Genomic DNA, 19,266 nt, shown 5'->3' on the forward strand with positions numbered 1-19,266 from the left:
GTCTGTAACATTTTAATCTGAAATCCGTAAAGAAAGATGTATCTGTTGAAATGGCCGCAACTACAGAAATTTGCAGGGTCGTAACTTCCTCAACACTGCAAGGATCAGGTACTGGAACCATCTCACTAAATACTGCAAAATTAGCCAAAAATGTCCATGAATCCCAGTAACTAACTGCAAAATGCAGTGGGAGGATGGGGTATAATGTGCATATTGTGTGTTTAATAGGCAACTGTCCTCTGTGGAAGTGCGAATTCGTGAGGAGGGCATCTTAGAGAGAAGAGGTGGGTAGAAATAAGAATTCTGTGCAAAATTTGGAGCCAAGAGATTCTTTCGTGTGGATTTTGTCAGGAGGGGTGGTGAGCCTAAGGGATAGAGAGGACGGTTCAGATAAAAAAGGGGAGAAGGAAGAGCTGGTTGATTGGATCTGGGAATCAATACCTGGGCCACTCGGGGGCCAGGAGGGGAGATGCTGCTGGGATTCTGTGGGAATTTAAAGGAGGAGAAAGTGAGCACAGAGCAGGACCAAAACTTGAAGGAAGTGGGAGAGTGCCCGAGGAGACTTGCTTACCTTCTACTTTATCTCTCCATGCCTGGAGCCAAAATGCAAAGACAGTCTCACCCCACATGAAAAGTAGGACGTCGGACTGGCTTGGTAGCCGAGAGTTTACTACCAGCGTGGGGTTTACTTGCTACTGAAGAGTGAAATGTGAATACCTTTGGGGAGCATCACGCAGCAGCGAAGATGCCTTGCACGGCTTGTGTCAGCGTCCCTTCAAGCCCCACGATATTGGAAAACGCGTGAGCCCATCTCAGGAAATGTCTGTGCTGCGGTGAGGCAACGGAGGGAAGCCAGTGTAGGGGCCTCTATTCATAGGAGCAGAGTCTCACCTGCACCCCGTCTCTCTGGTACCAGCCTCGGCGTAGACGCAGAGACAGAAGACGCGATGATTTGGGGGGTGGAAGGGAGGAAGGAGTTATGGGAGGGGTTAAGCACATAGGTATTTGGTGCCCAAGCTATTGGAGGGTAAGACAGAGAAAATAAAGCACCTGTCTTGAAACGAGAAGCAGTGAGATTCTGATCGTCTACCAACTAGTCCCGGGACGTAGACAGTTTTCTCCTGGACCCCTGCATGGCAATCTCAGTCTCATCCCAGCAGCACACGCCCAAGGCCTCTTACACTTTAGCGGGACACCCCAGGGGCCCCATTCATTCATCAGCATGGCATGTGATGAAAACGCTCAACTTTAAAGACAAGATAGTTGTCTGGGGAGCAGCATGGGAGCGAGGGATGCAGCAGAGAGTGGAAACATCCACGGGCTCTGAATTTACTCTGACAATTTGAAAAGCCCCTTTCCTTAAACTTGGACCTGAGTGCAAGCATGGACTTGGGAAGGTGTCAGCAGGACCCTTCTCTCCTCTGCCCAGTCTATCCTTGGTTAAGAAAATGTTTATCTGCCAGGCAGGGTGTGTGAAACATGATGACACAAGGTCAGTGTATTGCAAAATCTTAATTTTTGAGGCTAGGATTTTGGTGGGTAATAAATGTAATAATCCCGGGTTTAATAATCCCAGTCTAGGTTCTTTCTATTTAAAGGTGATGTTTTACCCTTCTGATTTTTCTTGCGTATCCTGTCCATCCTGTCCTACATATGAACCTGGAGACCCACTTTTAAAAGTGAGTAAAGGATAATAAAGCTGAAAAGAAAAGGGAGCACAGGTATCTGGCCTCAATTTCTTCCTACATGAAAAGTGAGGGTGTTGTACGCTGTGAGCTTCACATTTCCTTTGAACTCAGAAACGTCTAATTTTATAAAACTTAAATTTAAAAAGTACTTGACAGACCTAAGAGGAAACTGTTTCATCAAGTTGCGATTCACTGAGGACTCAGACTGCTGGAGACGGAAAAAGAGACTTCATATAATGTTTCTTTAAATGAATTAGGTAAGAATCAAGAGAAAAGACTGTTAGGGGAAAATAGTGCAGCGAAATGGTTTTTCAGTGGATTCGAGCACGTAGTTTTGTGACCTTCAAGCAGACACTCAACCCTCTACCAAAAAACAAAAAGGATGATTTAAAATCTCAACTGCCTTCTAAAAGGAGTGAACCTTACTATTAGAGAATGTATCAGATTATCTGCTGTCCCTTTTTGTAGTAAATCATGTGGGCACCTTGACTAAAGGTGGGCCTGGATTTTGGGTTTAGAGACAGGGGCTAAGGAGAGAGGTCTGTGTTGTTCTTCACTATAGAATGAGAACTTGAGCTCCTGGGGCAATGTGGGTAGGGGGCAGGTTGAGGAGGAAGGATAGGGAGGGAGAGGGGGACAGAGGAGCTGGCAGAGTGACCAGAGGTGACCAGAGTCCAGGGCTCCGTGTGGCCTGGAACAGCCAGTGAAAAAGCCGAGGGTCCCCCTCCCCCAAAATAATCTTCACATTTTTGGGGAGCACTGAATATTTTAAAAAGACATATTCATTATTATAGAAGGCGTAAGAAATAAGGTGGCTTTAGTTAATTCAGGTAATGTTGAAATAATTATAAAACAAATTTATTTAACAGTAAATCAAATCTCCAAATTATTATATAAACTACCACTATTTTACAGGAAAATGTCAATTCCTAACACAGATAACCAGAGATCCCACTTAATACTGTCCTTTTTTTCCGCTCAACATTTACCTTTGCTGTGATAGAGAATAAAAACTGAACTTGAAATACTCACAACTAGCCCCTGTTTGTTTCCAAAGAAGGAAACGGCTTTTGGTCTCAGTGACGGAGCCTAGTTATTCCGACCAGGGTGATGGGTGGGGATGCAGAGCTGAGAAGAGGAGAGGGTGTTGGACCACTGCGCGTGAGACAGGAAATAGGGCTGCTGCGACTGTGGACACAACGAGGGGGGAAGATATCCAGGGGGCGGGAGAAGTGAGCTAAGATGAGAATGAAGTCACTATGTACTGGTACTTCCTGTGGGTAAAGCTCTGTGCCATGGGCTGTAAGCAAAAGTGCTTTCCCAGCAGAATCCTGGAACCAGTACAGGTTGAGTCTAATTTTCTATTCATTCGCATTAGTTACACATCTATCCTCATTCATCAATCCCCGGTGCACGATGAGAAGTGTATGTAAAGCAGATGGTACCGGCCCATAGGAGGACATGCATGAATATGGAACATGGATTTCTCAAACTTCCCTGGGGTGAGGACAGCCTGCTCTAGTGGAAACTTTAAGTGTGGATTTACCAGTTCTGTGACCTTGGGCTCGTCAATATTTCTCTATTGCTTAATCTCCAAAATGGAAAAATATCTAACGTGCTTCATTAAAGGCCAGTGGGCTAGATGAGGGGATCTGTTCAGGTCCGTTTTAATTCTAAGATATTGTAGCTTTAGAAAGCATTAGCACTGAATCATGTTTTACTAGGGTAGGCCATTCAAGGACACAGACTTGGATTGAAAAGTCTTTTGCAACACTTACTAAGAGGTGATGCCAGGCTTGTGACTTAATATTTCTCATTTTCTGTTTCCTATTTTGTAAAGTGAGAATATCCCTTAAGGTTGTTACAGGGATAAAGTCAGATCATGTTTGTAAAGCATTTAGCACAGTTTGTGGTCCATGGAAAGCTCTCGATAAATGGGAGATACAATGACCACCACATCCATAACCGCAGCCCTAGAACTTGACACTAAAGTGGTACAAATGTGTACAGTTTGTTTGTTGGGAGATTTTTTTTTTTTTTTTTTTTTTGCGGTACGCGGGCGTCGCACTGCCATGGCCTCTCCCGCCGCGGAGCACAGGCTCCGGACGCGCAGGCCCAGCGGCCATGGCCCAGGGGCACAGCCGCTCCGCGGCATGTGGTATCCCCCCGGACCGGGGCACGAACACGCGTCCTCCGCATCGGTAGGCAGACTTCCAACCGCTGCGCCACCAGGGAAGCCCCGTTGGGAGATTTTTGATTACTGTTTCAATCCCCTTACTAGTAACTGGTCTGTGCAGATTTTGTTCATTAATGTATGAATGCATAAAGAAGATGGGGTGTATATCCACAATGGATACTACTCAGCCGTAAAAAGAGAATGCAGTCCTGCCATGGGTTACATTTACAGCATGGATGAATGTGGAGGGCATCACACTAAGTGAAGTGAGGCAGATGGAGAAAGTCAAATACTGTATGATTTCGTTCATACGTGGAATTGAAAAAAACAAAACAAACAAATGAAGTAAAACAAAAACAAACTCATAGATACAGAGATTAGATGAGTGGTTGCCAGAGGGAAGGGGGTTGGGGGCGGGTGGGTGAAATGGGTGAAGGGCGTCAGCTGTATGGTGATGGATGGTAACCAGATGTGGGGTGGTGACCACTCTGTAGTGTATACAGATGTTGAATTATAATGTTGTACACCTAAAAATTATATAATAAAAAATGCTTATTTTTTCAGACAAAAAATAAGCCTAACTAGAATACCCAACTCCAGGCATTTCAGTTTAATAGGTTTGTCCTAATGTGTGAAATTAAGCTTGCAAAACGATTTAGTTCACAAATGTAATAATTTGTTTATCTTTATACAGATGATGGTGCTGCATTTGCACAGACTTGTTAATTTTCTGTTTGAAATGTAAAGATGTGATTCCAAATTCATAGTAAGAACAATATAAAATTGTTAGCAACCTTAAAAAATGTCAGGTGAACTGTTATATACTCTGTAGTCTGCATATTGGAAAGTTTTTTCTTCCATCTTTTGGAGGTGGGTAAATATGCCAGTATTCTCCTTTTTCATGTACTAAAGGTCTGGTTTTTGTGTACTGATGGTTAGTTCAGGAAAGGCTCTTCCTGTCTTCCTCGTGGTTAGAGAAGACAGTTGCTATAAGATATGCCAGTACCGGGACCCAAGGCAAAGACCAGGTGGTCTTGTAAGTAGCCACTTGGAATCCAAAAGTGAGGACCTACCCAGATGGGTTGGGCCTTGGCAAAATACTAAAATAGATCAAGTTCATATCTGGGCCCTTCTATGTCCTATTTCCTTACTTATTACCTGCCTAAACAAAGTGTTAAGTAAAATGATTGTTTTTTGCTTGATGATACCATTTAAGTAATGAGTAAAGCGTGTGCTGATAAAGACTTAGGATACAATTCTTTCAGGGGATTGTTCTATAACTTTTAATTTTGCGCTAGTTTAGACCCACAAGAAGTGGCAGAAATAGTACAAGAGGTCCCATATACCCTTCGCCCAGCTTTCCCTAATGGAACCATCTTATCTAACCGGAGTACATTATCAAAACTCAGAAATTAACATTGGCACAATACAGCTAATTAGACAACAGATGGAGGAATTTTTTAAGAATAAGAAATTCTCAAAGCTGAAAGGAAATCTTTTCTGAATCTTAATGTCACCCCTCTCTGTGCACCCCTAGGCTTTTGCCCTTGTCTCACAGTTTGGTGGCCCTAGATAACTTTCCCTCTCCTCCACTCTAACCCTTCAGAGCGGGGACCATGCTGTAGACACCCTTTAGTCTTATTGCTTATTAAAGTAACTGGCATTCGATAAATATTTTTGGTTAAAAGGCTGACTGATAATTGCTTAGGTCTATAAAGGGCTTTCCGTTTTCAAAGCCCTGTGGTATACATGATCTCTACTGAGAATGTTCACGGTCTGGGAGAGAGTGTAGACTACGAAAGCATTCAAATCGTGGCATTTATTAGCTTGAGTCTTGTGACAAGGTACTGAATGTCCTTGGTCTTTCCTTCCTCATGTGCTTAATTGTATCTACATAATAGAGTTGTTCTGAAGATCCAAGGAGGTCACTTAATGTAATAAAGAACCGGACACAAGGGCTCTGGGAGGTAGATAGGGTAAAAGACTTTATTGCCATTTTACAAACTAAGGCTCAGAGGGTAAGTCATTGTGGAAAAGTATAGAGCTAGTACAGGGCAGTGCTGTCAAGCCCCTTCAATCTTCCATGATAGCACACTGTCCTTTCAAGGCAACAGGAGAGTGTGTTAACAAACAAACCACTAACAACAACCATGGAGTTAGTTATGGAGATTTAAGACGTTGTCATTATGTGGTTGACTTCTTCTGCTATATGCCCAGGAAATCCTCTCACTGGTGGGGCTTGATGATGGGATAAACTAACTGGTGAGTCATGGGTGTGGGCTGCTGGGTTGGGGGCCCCTGTCAAATGCCCCTCCAGCCCACCCACCCTGTTGACAGCATGTAGCCAGGAGTCTTGCTTGCCCAATTCTGCTTCTGGAAGGCATGGAGGGAGGAGGTTGACAATGCATTATCAAAATTTTTTAAAGGTCCAAAGATAAAATTAAAATGTTGGAGGGTTTGAAGATTATCATCTTCATCACTATTACCTATTTTCTGCTCATGAAGATAATTTTTTATTGACAAAAGAGAACATAGAACTTTTTTACTAAACATAGAACATTTTTACCAAATGACTGGTTAACACATTAGCCAAATTGCTTCTCTACCTGCCCTGAATACCTTTTCCATTCCCTTGAATCCCTCATCCTAGAATGCCTATTTGGAAGTATTCCTTTGGCTTATTCAATCTGCTCATTTTATTGAAATGGGAGAGGAGATAGAAAAATATGTTATGGATTTATGAGGGTGTTGGCTGCCAAAGTCAAAACACTTGGATTATATTAGAAACATTCAGTTTTTGGTGATGGTGTGCACTTTGACTTTTCATCCTCTAGTTAAAAAATGGGAATGTCAGCAATAAGATCAGAGACGGAGAAAGCTAGGAACTAGAATGTTTCCAAAGGATTTGGAGTCATTTCCTTGGTTACATGCAACCCCACATCTTCGACTGACAAGGTGAGGTGTACTAAGAGGTCAGGAAGACTGGAGATAAAGGAAAAAAATCACTTTGGTGCAGTGCATGCCATCAGCATTGAGAGAGTTAGGACTGAAATTTACTTTGAGGTATTCTTCAATAGAATGTTTTAGTGTAAATAAAACTTCTACAAACTTTTAAGAGACAGAGAAATGGAAGCATGCCTATGAATTCTAAATTTGTTACAGCTTAATAATTCCCAGCATCACAAGGTATGAAACGGACCCAGAAAGTTTTCTTTCTTGATTTGCTTTGACTTTCCTCATCATGTATTACCTAAGAAACATTTTATTTCTATTTACCTAATAAACTTTCAATAAGGTTTAATGAAGAACCAACTCTTTCCTTTGATTAAAAAGCAGATTTTCTGAAAATAAAACATGTATACGGAGAGGAAGCAAAAACTGTCATGATAGCCAAAGTAAAATGTCCATTTGGGCTCCTCATGTGTCTGTGGTTTTCATCGCTTTCTGCTTTCCCTGGTTTTTCTTTCAAGGAATAGTGAGAAACCGTGCTCAGAATAAAAAAAGGAGTTTTCTGAATGCATCTTTCCCTAAGGAGGCATACCTACGATACAAATCACAAAGGGCCAGGATAATGAAGCGCTATAAACACACAGGAGCCGGGAGCAAATGTACAGACCTCCCCAGGATGTGCCAATGGGCACATTCCTTGAACACAATCTCTTTAAGGACCACTCCTCTTGAAATATACCATGGCTTATAAAACAATTGTTAATATCAAACGAATTGGTTGTTACGAAGCATAGGTTTACATGGCATGTTAGTATTCTGGTTTTTCATATAAATACCAGAAATGTATTCAGAGGAATCATTCTGAAGTGAGATAACAGTTTTATCAGAAAAGGCAGTTGCACCTTAAAAGCATTCATGTCAGTAATAAACATTCGTACTTTTGATTATTTCATAAAATCCTAAGGTAGACAAAATTAAATGCTGAGCATACTTACAGTATTTTCCAAAAATCAAGATGTAGAGGAAGACAGGACCGGATGTCATTTCCTTCCCTCAGAGAAACTGATTAATGAAAGTGAATACAATTTGATCCCGGCTTCTGAGTCGCATCGGCTCACGGTGGTTGTGTGCTATTTCTGTCTCAATCTTAGCAGCTACAAAGCAGCTGCTCCCCCCTCCTCTCCCCTTGACTCTCTCTCTCTCTTTCCATTCCCTCTTTTTTCTTTCTTCCTCTCTCAGAATCTCTCCTCCCCACCCGCCTTCTCCAAAGTCTTAATATCCTTCTTCACACACACACACACACACACACACACACGCACACACGCACAGACAAAGCTGAGCAGGGATGAAAAGTTTCAGACAGAGAACACACAGGCTCTTCTTGTTGACTCCGAGCATCATGCTTGCATGCCCTGTGACAGTCTACAAAGGAGGGTGTGTATGAACTCTGACAAATGTCTGAACTGATCAAAGTCATGCAGAGAGACAGACATCGAGCTTGGAGGTACATCAGAAGCCCAAAGTGTTTTTTCCCCTACGACGGGGGACTGGGAAATGGACAGAACTACACAGGGCAAAAATGCCTTTGTGGAATTAGCTATAAGGCAAGAATTAAAGAGTAACTTCCAGCAATCTTTTATGAGCTGTCTGAGTTTAGGCATTTGAAGGATAGGATATTGTTCAAAGAACAATCTAAAGCGATGACAAAACAATCTTAAATTTTCTCAGACTTGTGAGTTTTACTACGGTGGAGACCACGCTGGGTCATTGGCTGTGGAGTCAAACCTTCCTGGGTTTGAGTCACAGTCTGCTTCTTGAGAGTTGTGGAGTTGCTAATTCTTGGCCGAGCCTTACCTCTCGGGAGGAAAACATCTCTCCAGCCAGGTAGCTGTGATGATCAGCACACAGCACACTGAATGTCTGGCATGGGTTCTAGAGCATTGTGGGTGGTTACTAAATGGCAGCCGTTCATAGGATGATGACTGTTATTATTTTTAGCAGTGGGGGGAAAAAGCATGTAAATGTAAAGAACATTTGCATGGAATGCATTTTCTTTTTTATTTTAATTTTTATTGAAGTATAGTTGGTTTACAATATCATGTTAGTTTCAGGTGTACAGCACAGTGATGCAGTTATACATATATGTGTAATATGTATATACATACATATTCTTTTTCAGATTCTTTTCCTTTATAGGTTATTACAAGATATTGAATAGATAGGGGCAGGACAGGAATAAAGACGCATACGTAGAGAATGGGCTTGAGGACACGGGGAGGGGGAAGGGTAAGCTGGGACGAAGTGAGAGAGTGGCATGGGCATATATACACTACCAAATGTAAACTAGATAGCTAGTGGGAAGCAGCCGCATAGCTCAGGGAGATCAGCTCAGTGCTTTGTGACCACCTAGAGGGGTGGGATAGGGAGGGTGGGAGGGAGATGCAAGAGGGAGGAGATATGGGGATATATGTATATCTATAGCTGATTCACTTTGTTATAAAGCAGAAACTAACACACCATTGTAAAGCAATTATACTCCAATAAAGATGGTAAAAAAAAAAAAGATATTGAGTAGAGTTCCCTGTGCTATACAATAGGTCCTTGTTGTTTATCTATTTTATATACAGTAGTGTGTATCTGTTAATCCCAAACTCCTAATTTATCCCTCCCCCAAGCTTTCCCCTTTGGTAACCACAAATTTGTTTTCAATGTCTGTGGGTCTATTTCTGTTTTGTAAATAAGTTCTTTTGTGTCATTTTTTAAAGATTCCACGTATAAGACAAACATCATGTGATATTTGTCTTTGTCTGGTTTACTTCACTTAGTACGATAATCTCTAGGTCTATCGATGTTGCTGCAAATGGCATTACGAATGCATTTTCTTTAAACTAGGTTATATCATTCTTATTTTGCAACGGGGTCACTTATTGCTAGAACAAAGGGTAGCACTTTGACATGAGAAATTTGTTTGTGAAGTTAGTCTCCTAACCACTCTTCATGTAGAGTCTATTTAAATTACTTGACTTTATGTCATTGACTCCAATATATCATTGACCTCTATTTCTACATGGTGGCTGTACGGTTACACTGACACTGCTTTTCTTTTTTCCTGTGGAAGTAATTAACACCATGAAACGAGAAATGAGGTATACGCATCCTCACAATTCCTTCTTCATTCAGCAGATTTATTTAGTGAAAACCCCATTCTTTTGGTAGAAATGTTTACGGTTAACTGGATTTGAGTGCTCATTTCATGTTCAATAAGTGTTTCTTAAATGTTTATTGTTTATAATAATACTAGAATTGTTTTAAGTGGTTAATAGTTTAAACAATTATTCTAGAAATAGTGCTTCCTGGAAGGATGCTGTGGGACATGTCAAGGGCAGACCCATCAGAAGCTTCTCAACAGTGAAGCTGAGGAACTTGCTTGGGGAAGTGTCCGGCATAAAGTCAGCTGTTAATACAGAGGTTTTTGATGCAATGCTGATGTTATTTCGTCAGCTTTGAACATTTTGCCTGATGTCACAGACATACACAATTGACCAGCAGCCAGGGAATACTCTTCAGCAATATATACTTGTGACGTATTTTTAATCTCAAATTATCCCTGCAAAGCTTCAAAATAATTTCTCATTTCATTAAGGTGATATTAGATTTTGGTAACATAGCTATTTACCCTGAGGAACAGTTTTAGACATTTGATTTTTCAGGATAACACTTTTTTCTTATTTCTAGCAAAGACAGTGAATCTGGAATATTAGTTTTATATAGGCATGTTGGTGGAAAAAAAGTGAGCGTATCAGAGACACACTGCAGCAGACACTATTTTTTACTTAGGGCCAGAGAGTCCTTTACTGTGAAGGGCTGTCTTTTGCCTTGTACTGTAGTCTGTTAAGCAGCATCCCTGGCCTCTACCCAGTAGGTGTCGATAGCACGCCCAGGTTGTGACAATTAAAAATGTTCCCAGATATTGGCAGATGTCTCCTGGGGGCAAACTTGCTCCTGGTTGAGAAGAACTTCACTGTAGCAAAAGACTTCCCTGAACAATGTTTAAATATTGATTTTTACCAGATAATTGAAACAGAATTCTTCTTACTTATATTTAAATTAAAGTGTTTTCTCACTTTCTTGTTCTGCCGTTTTTAAAAATTTAATTTTATTAAAAAAATTTTTTATTGGAGTATAGCTGATTTACAATGTTGTGTTAGTTCTTGTTTTGCAGTTTTGAAGACATACTTTGAAAAGTTTTAAAAACAAATAGATGTTGGTGGGGAGACGGATAAATCGGGAGCTTCGGATGAACACACACACTACTATATATAAAGTAAATAACCAACAAGGACCTACTGTATAGCACGGGGAACATATTCAATACTCTGTAATAACCTATATGGGAAATGAATCCGAAAAAGAATGGATATATGTATATGTATAACTGATGAAGCACCTGAAACCAACACAACATTGTATCAACTGTAATATAAAATAAAAATTAAATTAAAAAAATAGAGAACAAATGAAGCAAAACAAACAAACAAACAAAAAAAAACCCAAAGAGACATTGTCCCGGCCTTGCTTTCCCTTCCTGCCCACGTTGTTCAATGATCAACCTGCACTGTGAGCCCCATAGAACCTGTGATGTCATTGCCTCTGCTTGGCTGAGTGCATCCTGGTTTCCACTTCACGTCTGTAGCTGACACGGGCTTACAGAAGTCAACAACTTTTGTTACCTTGGAACTTCTTCTTGAAACCTTATTGCGGCTCTCTGAATAGTAACAAGATCTTCTGTTTGAAAATTACCTCTCAGAACAACCCAGCGAGTCAAGCCAGATGAGCATTATTAACCTGTCTGTACTATGCAGATTCAAGTTTCTAATCTTGTGGTTTTTCCATTCCGCTATGACTGAAGGAACACTATAATAATGTTCTTCAGTATCATATTTTAAAATTAGAGAATGATATTTAAGGGCTTTGGTCCATGCTTCTGAACCTATTTGCCATCATCATTTTCAGCAGTAGAAACAGTCATTTTATAAAATGTTTGTTTGATTGTAGACCTGGGAAAGTCCCAATGAAAGAGGTTGGTAAAAATCTTAATTAGGGCCTCATGATGTAGAGATATTCAGATAACGGTAAGCCAACCCATACATTAAAAATAAGTGCAATTCAAGAGCTAAAATGTATGCTGCCACATCGTTCATCCTATGGATGCATTTCTAACAGACAGCTGTCAATCAGGCAACACTTCTGAGATGCTCATCATTGCTAAGCCACATCAAAAGACAATTTTAGCCGTCTCAAGTTAGCATTAATTAAACGATTCTGGAATGAAATGACTTCTAGGGAATGATATCAAGCAAAATGTGCACCAGGGACAGAGCAACGGATAGGTACAGGTATTTCAAAATATATTTTGTACAAAATCTAAACAATTTCACCCTAGATGGAAATGATCTGAAGCTATTATGTCATTTTAGCAGAGAATCAATGATTAAATGGTAAACCAAGTCCCATGTGGATTCATGTGTTGCCTTTGACACAATAGAATTAAGTGATCCTCTGCTGAACTGACAGTGTGAAGATGAGGACAGTGTTAGCTAGCTCAACACCTGGTTAACTATTATCTATTATCTATCTATCTCTCTATCTCTCTCTAATTATCTATCTATCATCTATCCTGTATCTGTCTAATCTATTATCTATCTACCTAATCTATATATCACCTATTATGTATTAGGTATCTATCTAATCTATCTAACCTATTATCTAACTACTCTACTATCTATCTTATCTATCATCTATCATACATCTATCTGATCTACCTAGCTAATCTAATCTATCTTATCTAATCTATTATCTATCCTATCTATATATCATGTATCTAATATATCTAATCTATTCTCTATCTTATCTATCATCTATCATCTTACTCAGTAAATACCAGTTGATGGCATTTGTTAAATGCAAACTATCTCCAGAGTTTAGTATTATTAACCTTGCCTTACTTAGTTCTCTCAGACTATTGTAAATGAAGGCACTCAAGTTTCAGGCTCATTCTACCCAGATTGAGCCTACCTAATGCAAGATGAACAGAATGAAAGAAGCAGTACAGTGCAGCTGATTGAGAGAAGGGGTGGGATCTGGAAACTAGACTTGCTGCTCCCTGTCTGGCCACCTGCCCTCTCCCTGAGCATCCTTCCTCCTCGCCTCTTTCCTGTAAACCCTTTGTACATGCTCAGTCATCAGAGTCCAGCTTCAGGTTTCTAGATTGCATTCAGCTCCCCTGCAACCATAGCAGCCTTGCCTCTAACCCCAGCTCACTTGCCTGTGATTTGGCTTGCTTTTCACTCTGTGGGGTCAGCCGTACAGGAGATTAAGTGCCCTTAGGCCTAGCCTAAGAATCCCAGTCTGTGGCAGATACCTCTGCTTGGTGCACTTGAGACTGCTTGATTTATGCAAGGGGTGTCTCCCACATGCTGGAAGGAAGAGTAAATTAGAAAAGTAAAGGTAGCTTGTTCCAGCAGGACCAGTAGAAGATGAAGAGTTACGGTCCCAGTTTTGCCACTGATGAGATGTGTAAACTCTGATCAGTCACTTGAATGCTCTGGTCTTTACTTGCCTCATTCGGAGAACAAATAGTTGACGTTTTAGATGCAATATAGATGTGTCATTTCATGAAATGTAATACTCTGCTTCAAAGTAATGTATAGGGGTGGAGTCAGGATGGCGGCAGGGAAGGACGTGGAGTATGTGTCTTCCCACAGCTAGGGCGACTGCCTGACACTGGTGGTGGACCTCAGTGCCCAACGAGATGGGAGGAACCCCTGAACAACCAGTAGGACATGGGGGGAGTGAGAGGGGAGAAGATGTGGGAGCTGGACAGGACCAGTGCCCCTGAGGGGCGGCTTGGAGGGGAGAGGGGCCCCCACACCTGAGGGGCCCTTGGGGGCCTGGAGGAGTGGGGGGGTGCGCCTAGCATTTCCCCTTCCCAGTCCGACACTGGAAAGCCTGTGGGGCTCCAGGGCCTGGTCCTCCCTTCTCCGGGGCCCCCTCTGGGCCACATTGGTCCTGGGGGTGTAGGAGGGAGGGGGCCACCTCTGGATCGGAGAATCAGGGGAGGCACGGTGGGTGTTTCCCCCACCCACTCGGCCCTGGGAGGCCTGCTGGTCTCCCAGGCTGGGTCCCCGGCCCTTAAGTCCCCTTCTGGGCTGCATTGGTCCTTGGGGCATGGTGGGTGGCAGGGAGAGGAGGAAAGGCAGAGTGTGGGGGGAACCCTCCAATACTGGAGGATCAGGGGAGGCACCATGGGCGTTTCCCGAATCCATTCAGGCCCAGTGAGCCTGCTGGGGTCCTGGGCCTGGTCCTCTGCCCTCCAAGGCCAGAAACACACCTGTGCCCCTCCTGCTGCATTGAGCCTAAGCCCCAACACCGCCCCCGCCCCCGCAGAGCATTTTCCAGCCCTGTGGGTCCTAAGTGTAGGCCCCTTCCACTGGCTAAACCCCGCCCCTGCCTAAGCCCCAGCCCCCACAGCCAAGGCCTTTTCCTGCTTTTTATTTCTTCTCCTTTTTTTTTTTTTTTTTTACTACTGTGGTTCTGTTTTACCTTCTGGTTGTTGTTTCATCTATATTTTTATTTTTTTATTCTTTCTAACATATCTCTTAATTTTCTAAGAGAAAACTTGTGGGATCTTGGCTCAGAAGCTGGGCACTGGGCCAGAATTTCTGCAGTGGGACCTCTGAGTCCGAACCACTGGGCTAAGAGAGTACCTTAGACCCCAGGGAGTATTCATCAGAGTGAGGTCTCCTGGAGGTCCTCATCTTGGCACCAAGAGCAGGCTCTACCTAACAGCCTACAAACCCCGGTGCTAAAGCCTCAGGCCAAACAACCAGTAAGACAGAACACAATCCCACACATAAAAAAAAAAAAGACTGCAAAAAAGTATGTCACAGATGAAGGACTAAGGTAAAAACCTACAAGACCAAATAAATGAAGAGGAGATAGGCAATCTACCTGAAAAAGAATTCAGAGTAATGAGAGTAAAGATGATCCAGAATCTCAGAAATAGAATGGAGGCATGGACTGAGAAAATACTAGAAATGTTCAACAGAGATCTAGAAGAATTAAGAACAAACAAATAGAGATGAACAACACAATAACTGGAGTGAAAAATACACTAGAAGGAATCAATAACAGAATAACTGAGGCAGAAGAATGAATAAGTGAGCTGGAAGACAGAATGGTGTAAATAACTGCTCAGGAGCAGAATAAAGAAAAAAAGAATGAAAAATTTGAATACAATCTCAGAGAACACTGAGACAACACTAAACTCATGAACATTCAAGTCATAGGCAGTCCAGAAGAAGAAGAGGAAAAGAAAGGGTCTCAGAAAATATTTGGAGACATTATAGTGGAAAACTTCCCTAACTTGGGAAAGGAAAGAGTCACCCAAATCCAGGAAGCACAGAGAGTCCCATACAGGATGAACACTATGAGAAACACACCAAGACTCATATGAATCAAACTAACAAAAATTAAATTCAAAGAAAAATATTAAAAGCAACAAGGGAGGAGGAAGGCCTTCAAGATGGAGGAGGAGTAAGATGCGGAGATCACCCTCCTCCCCACAAATACATCAAAAATACTTTTACATGTGGAAAAACTCCTACAGGACACCTACTGAACACTGGCAGAAGAACTCAGACTTCCCAGAAGGTGGCTGACAGGGTCTTCGTGCTCCAGCCAGGTGTTAGGCCTGAGCTTCTGAGGTGGAAGAGCTTATTTCAGGACATTGGACCACCAGAAACCTCCCAACCCCATGTAATATCAATTGGCGAGAACTCTCCCAGAGATCTCCATCTGAATACTAAGACCTGACTCCATTCAATGACCAGCAAACTCCAGTGCTGGACATTCCATGCCAAACAACTAGCAAGACAGGAACACAACACCATCCATTAGCAGAGGGGCTGCCTAAAATCTTAAGTTCACAGACACCCCAAAGCACACCACCGGACGTGGTCCTGCCCACCAGAAAGACAAGATTCAGCCTCATCCACCAGAACACAGGCACTAGTCCCCTCCACCAGGAAGTCTAAACAACCCACTAAACAAACCTTAGCCACTGGGGGCAGACACCAAAAACAACGAGAACTATGAACCTGCAGCCTGTGAAAAGGAGACACCAAACACAGTAAGTTAAGCAAAATGAGAAGACAGAGAAATAGACAATTGAATTTTTCTTTTGAAAACTATATTTCCTGTTAAGCACAGAAGCAAAATCCACCTTAAGATCCACTATAGGAATTACCATGGACTCAGCAACACTCCTCAACAAAATAATGGCAAACAGAATCCAACAGCACTTTAAAAGGATCATACACCATATCAAGTGGGATTTATCCCAGGGATGCAAGGATTCTTCAATCTATGCAAACAAATCAGTGTGATACACCATGTTAACAAATTGAAGAATAAAAACCATATCACCATCCCAAGAGATGCACAAAAAGCTTTTGACAAAATTCAACACCAATTTATGATAAAAACTCTCCAGAAAGTGGGCACAGAGGGATCTTACCTCAACATAATAAAGGCCATGTATGACAAACCCACAGCAAACATCATTCTTAATGGTGAAAAACTGAAAGCATTTCCTCTAAGATCAGGAATAATTCAAGGATGTCCACTCTTGCCACTCTTATTCAACATAACCTTGGAAGTCCTAGCCATGGCAATCAGGGAAGAAAAAGAAATAAGAGGAATACAAATTGGAGAAGAAGAAGGAGAACTGTCACTGTTTGTAGATGACATGATACTATATGTAGAAAATCCTAAAGATGCCACCAGAAAGCTACTAGAGCTAATCAATGAATTTGGTAAGGTTGCAGGATACAAAAGTAATGCACAGTAATCTCTGGCATTCTTATACATCAACGACGAAAAATCAGAAAGAGAAATTAAGGAAACAATCCCATTCACCATCACAACAAAAAGAGTAAAATACCTAGGAATAAACCTACTTAAGGAGGCAAAAGACTTGTACTCAGAAAACTATAAAACACTGATGAAATATATCAAAGATGACATAAACAGATGGAGAAATATACCATGTTCTTGTATTGGAAGAATCAATATTGTGAAAATGACTCTACTACCCAAAGCAATCTACAGATTCAATGCAATCCCTATCAAACTACCAATGGCCTTCTTCACAGGATTAGAACAAAAAATTTTACAATTCTTATGGAAACACAAAAGACCCCAAATAGGCAAAGCAATCTTGAGAAAGAAAAATGGAGCTGGAAGAATCAGGCTCCCTAACTTAAAATTATACTACAAAGCTACAGTAATCAAGACAGTATTGTCCTAGCACAAAAACAGAAATTCAGATCAATGGAACAGGATAGAAAGTCCAGAGATAAAGCCACGAATCTATGGTCAACTAATCTATGACAAAGGAGGCAAGGACATACAATGGAGAAAAGACAGTCTCTTCCATAAGTGGTGCTGGGTAAACTGGACAGCTACATGTAAAAGAATGAAATTAGAACACTCCCTAACACCATACACAAAAATAAACTCAAAATGGATTAAAGACCAAAATGTAAGATGGGACACTATAAAACTCTTAGAGGAAAACATAGGAAAAACACTCTTTGACATAAACCACAGCAGGACCTTTTGTGACCCTCATCGAGTAATGAAAATAAAAACAAAAATAAACAAATGGGACCCAATGAAGCTTAAAAGCTTTTGCAGAGTGAAGGAGACCATAAACAAGATGAAAAGACAACCCTTAGAATGGGAGAAAATATTTGTAAATGAAGCAACTGACAAAGGATTAATTTCCAAAATATATAAGCAGCTCATGCAGATCAATATCAAAAAAACAAACAAACCAATCCAAAAATGGGTTGAAGACTTAAGTAGACATTTCTCTAAAGAAGATATACAGATTTCCAACAAACACATGAAAGGATGCTCAACATCAGTAATCATTAGAGAAATGCAAATCAAAACCACAATGAGATATCAACTCACACCGGTCAGAATGGCCATCAAAAAATCTACAAACAGTAAATGCTGGAGAGGGTGTGGAGAAAAGGGAACCCTCTTGTAAATTGATACAGTCACTATAGAGAACAGTATGGAGGTTCCTTAAAAAACTAAAGATAGAACTACCATATGACCCAGCAGTCCCACTACTGGGCATATACCCTGAGAAAACCATCATTCAAAAAGACACATGCACCCCAATGTTCATTGCAGCACTATTTACAATAGCAAGATCATGGAAGCAACCTAAATGCCCATCGACAGAAGAATGGATAAAGAAGATGTGGTACATATATACAATGGAAAACTATTCAGCCATAAAAAGGAGTGAAATTGGGTCATTTGTAGAGATGTGAATGGACCTAGGGTCTGTCATAGAGAGTGAAGTAAGTCAGAAAGAGAAAAACAAATATTGTATACTAACACATATATGTGGAATCTAGAAAAATTGTACAGATGAACCTCTTTGTAGGGCAGGAATAGAGAGGTAGACATAGAGAAGAGTCATGTGGACATGGGGGGGAAGGGTAGGGTGGGACAAATCGGGAGATTAGGTTTGACATAAATACACTACCACGTGTAAAATAGAAAGCTAGTGGGAAACAGCAGCATAGCACAGGGAGTTCAGCTCGGTGCTCTGTGACGAGCTAGATGGGTGGGATGGGGAGGGAGGGGATATGTGTATACACAGAGCTGATTCACTTCATTGTACAGCAGAAACTAACACAACATTGTAAAGCAACTTTACTCCAATAAAAATAAATACACACAGAAGTAATTTATAGATTAGTATGGAGACAGAATACACATATATGGATTACCTGAAGTATATTTTTTACCGAATCTCTTAAGGAATGCAAATTGATTCCGTGAACACAATATAGTAAATGAGATATGAGAGAGTGTGAAGGAGATGACGAAAGAGAGCTAGGCGGGTCAACTTTGAAAGGTTTGTTCGGGAAGAATATCTGGGTAGTGAGTGTGGAGACAGGGAAGCTCGTTTACCAGTAGAGCATGCTAGAAACAACATTTCAAGTCAAAAACGAGTGAGTGCAAGGGATAAGCATGTGCAAACAGCAGCAATGGATGGGTTATGCCAGAAAATAACAAGAAATGTTAGTGGAGAGCCAGGGGGTAATCAGTTGTTGGAGACGGTCAGACATTAGGTTGATTAATTAAGATAGCAGAGTAGGATTTATATTATATGTTGATACTAATATCTGAGCAATGAATTGATATAAATCAAAAGGATACTAATAAGGAAGACGAGTGTCACGACCATGGGATGTAGACGATGAGAGGGAGTAGAGGCTGTAGTGAGGCAGGTGACACTGCTGGGTCACAGATGTACGTCAGCTCTCGTGGTCTAGTTGACTGCAGAGGCACGCAAACAAGCCA

General features: G+C 41.3%; 1 protein-coding gene across 3 annotated transcripts in view; it reads right to left on the reverse strand.

Annotated features, from left to right (window-relative positions):
• The window catches only part of RXFP1 (relaxin family peptide receptor 1), a 96,913-nt gene extending 88,899 nt beyond the window's left edge, over positions 1 to 8,014 (reverse strand). For all 3 annotated transcript variants that reach the window (XM_060298827.1, XM_060298826.1, XM_030865752.2), the window contains exon 1: positions 7,809 to 8,014. In XM_060298827.1, the coding sequence (XP_060154810.1) occupies positions 7,809 to 7,857 (49 nt within the window). In that variant the 5' untranslated portion in view covers positions 7,858 to 8,014. The remainder of the gene's footprint in view (positions 1 to 7,808) is intronic.
• Between the last annotated feature and the right edge of the window lie 11,252 nt (positions 8,015 to 19,266).

Source organism: Globicephala melas, chromosome 5, assembly GCF_963455315.2.
Source record: "Globicephala melas chromosome 5, mGloMel1.2, whole genome shotgun sequence".
NCBI lineage: Eukaryota > Metazoa > Chordata > Mammalia > Artiodactyla > Delphinidae > Globicephala > Globicephala melas.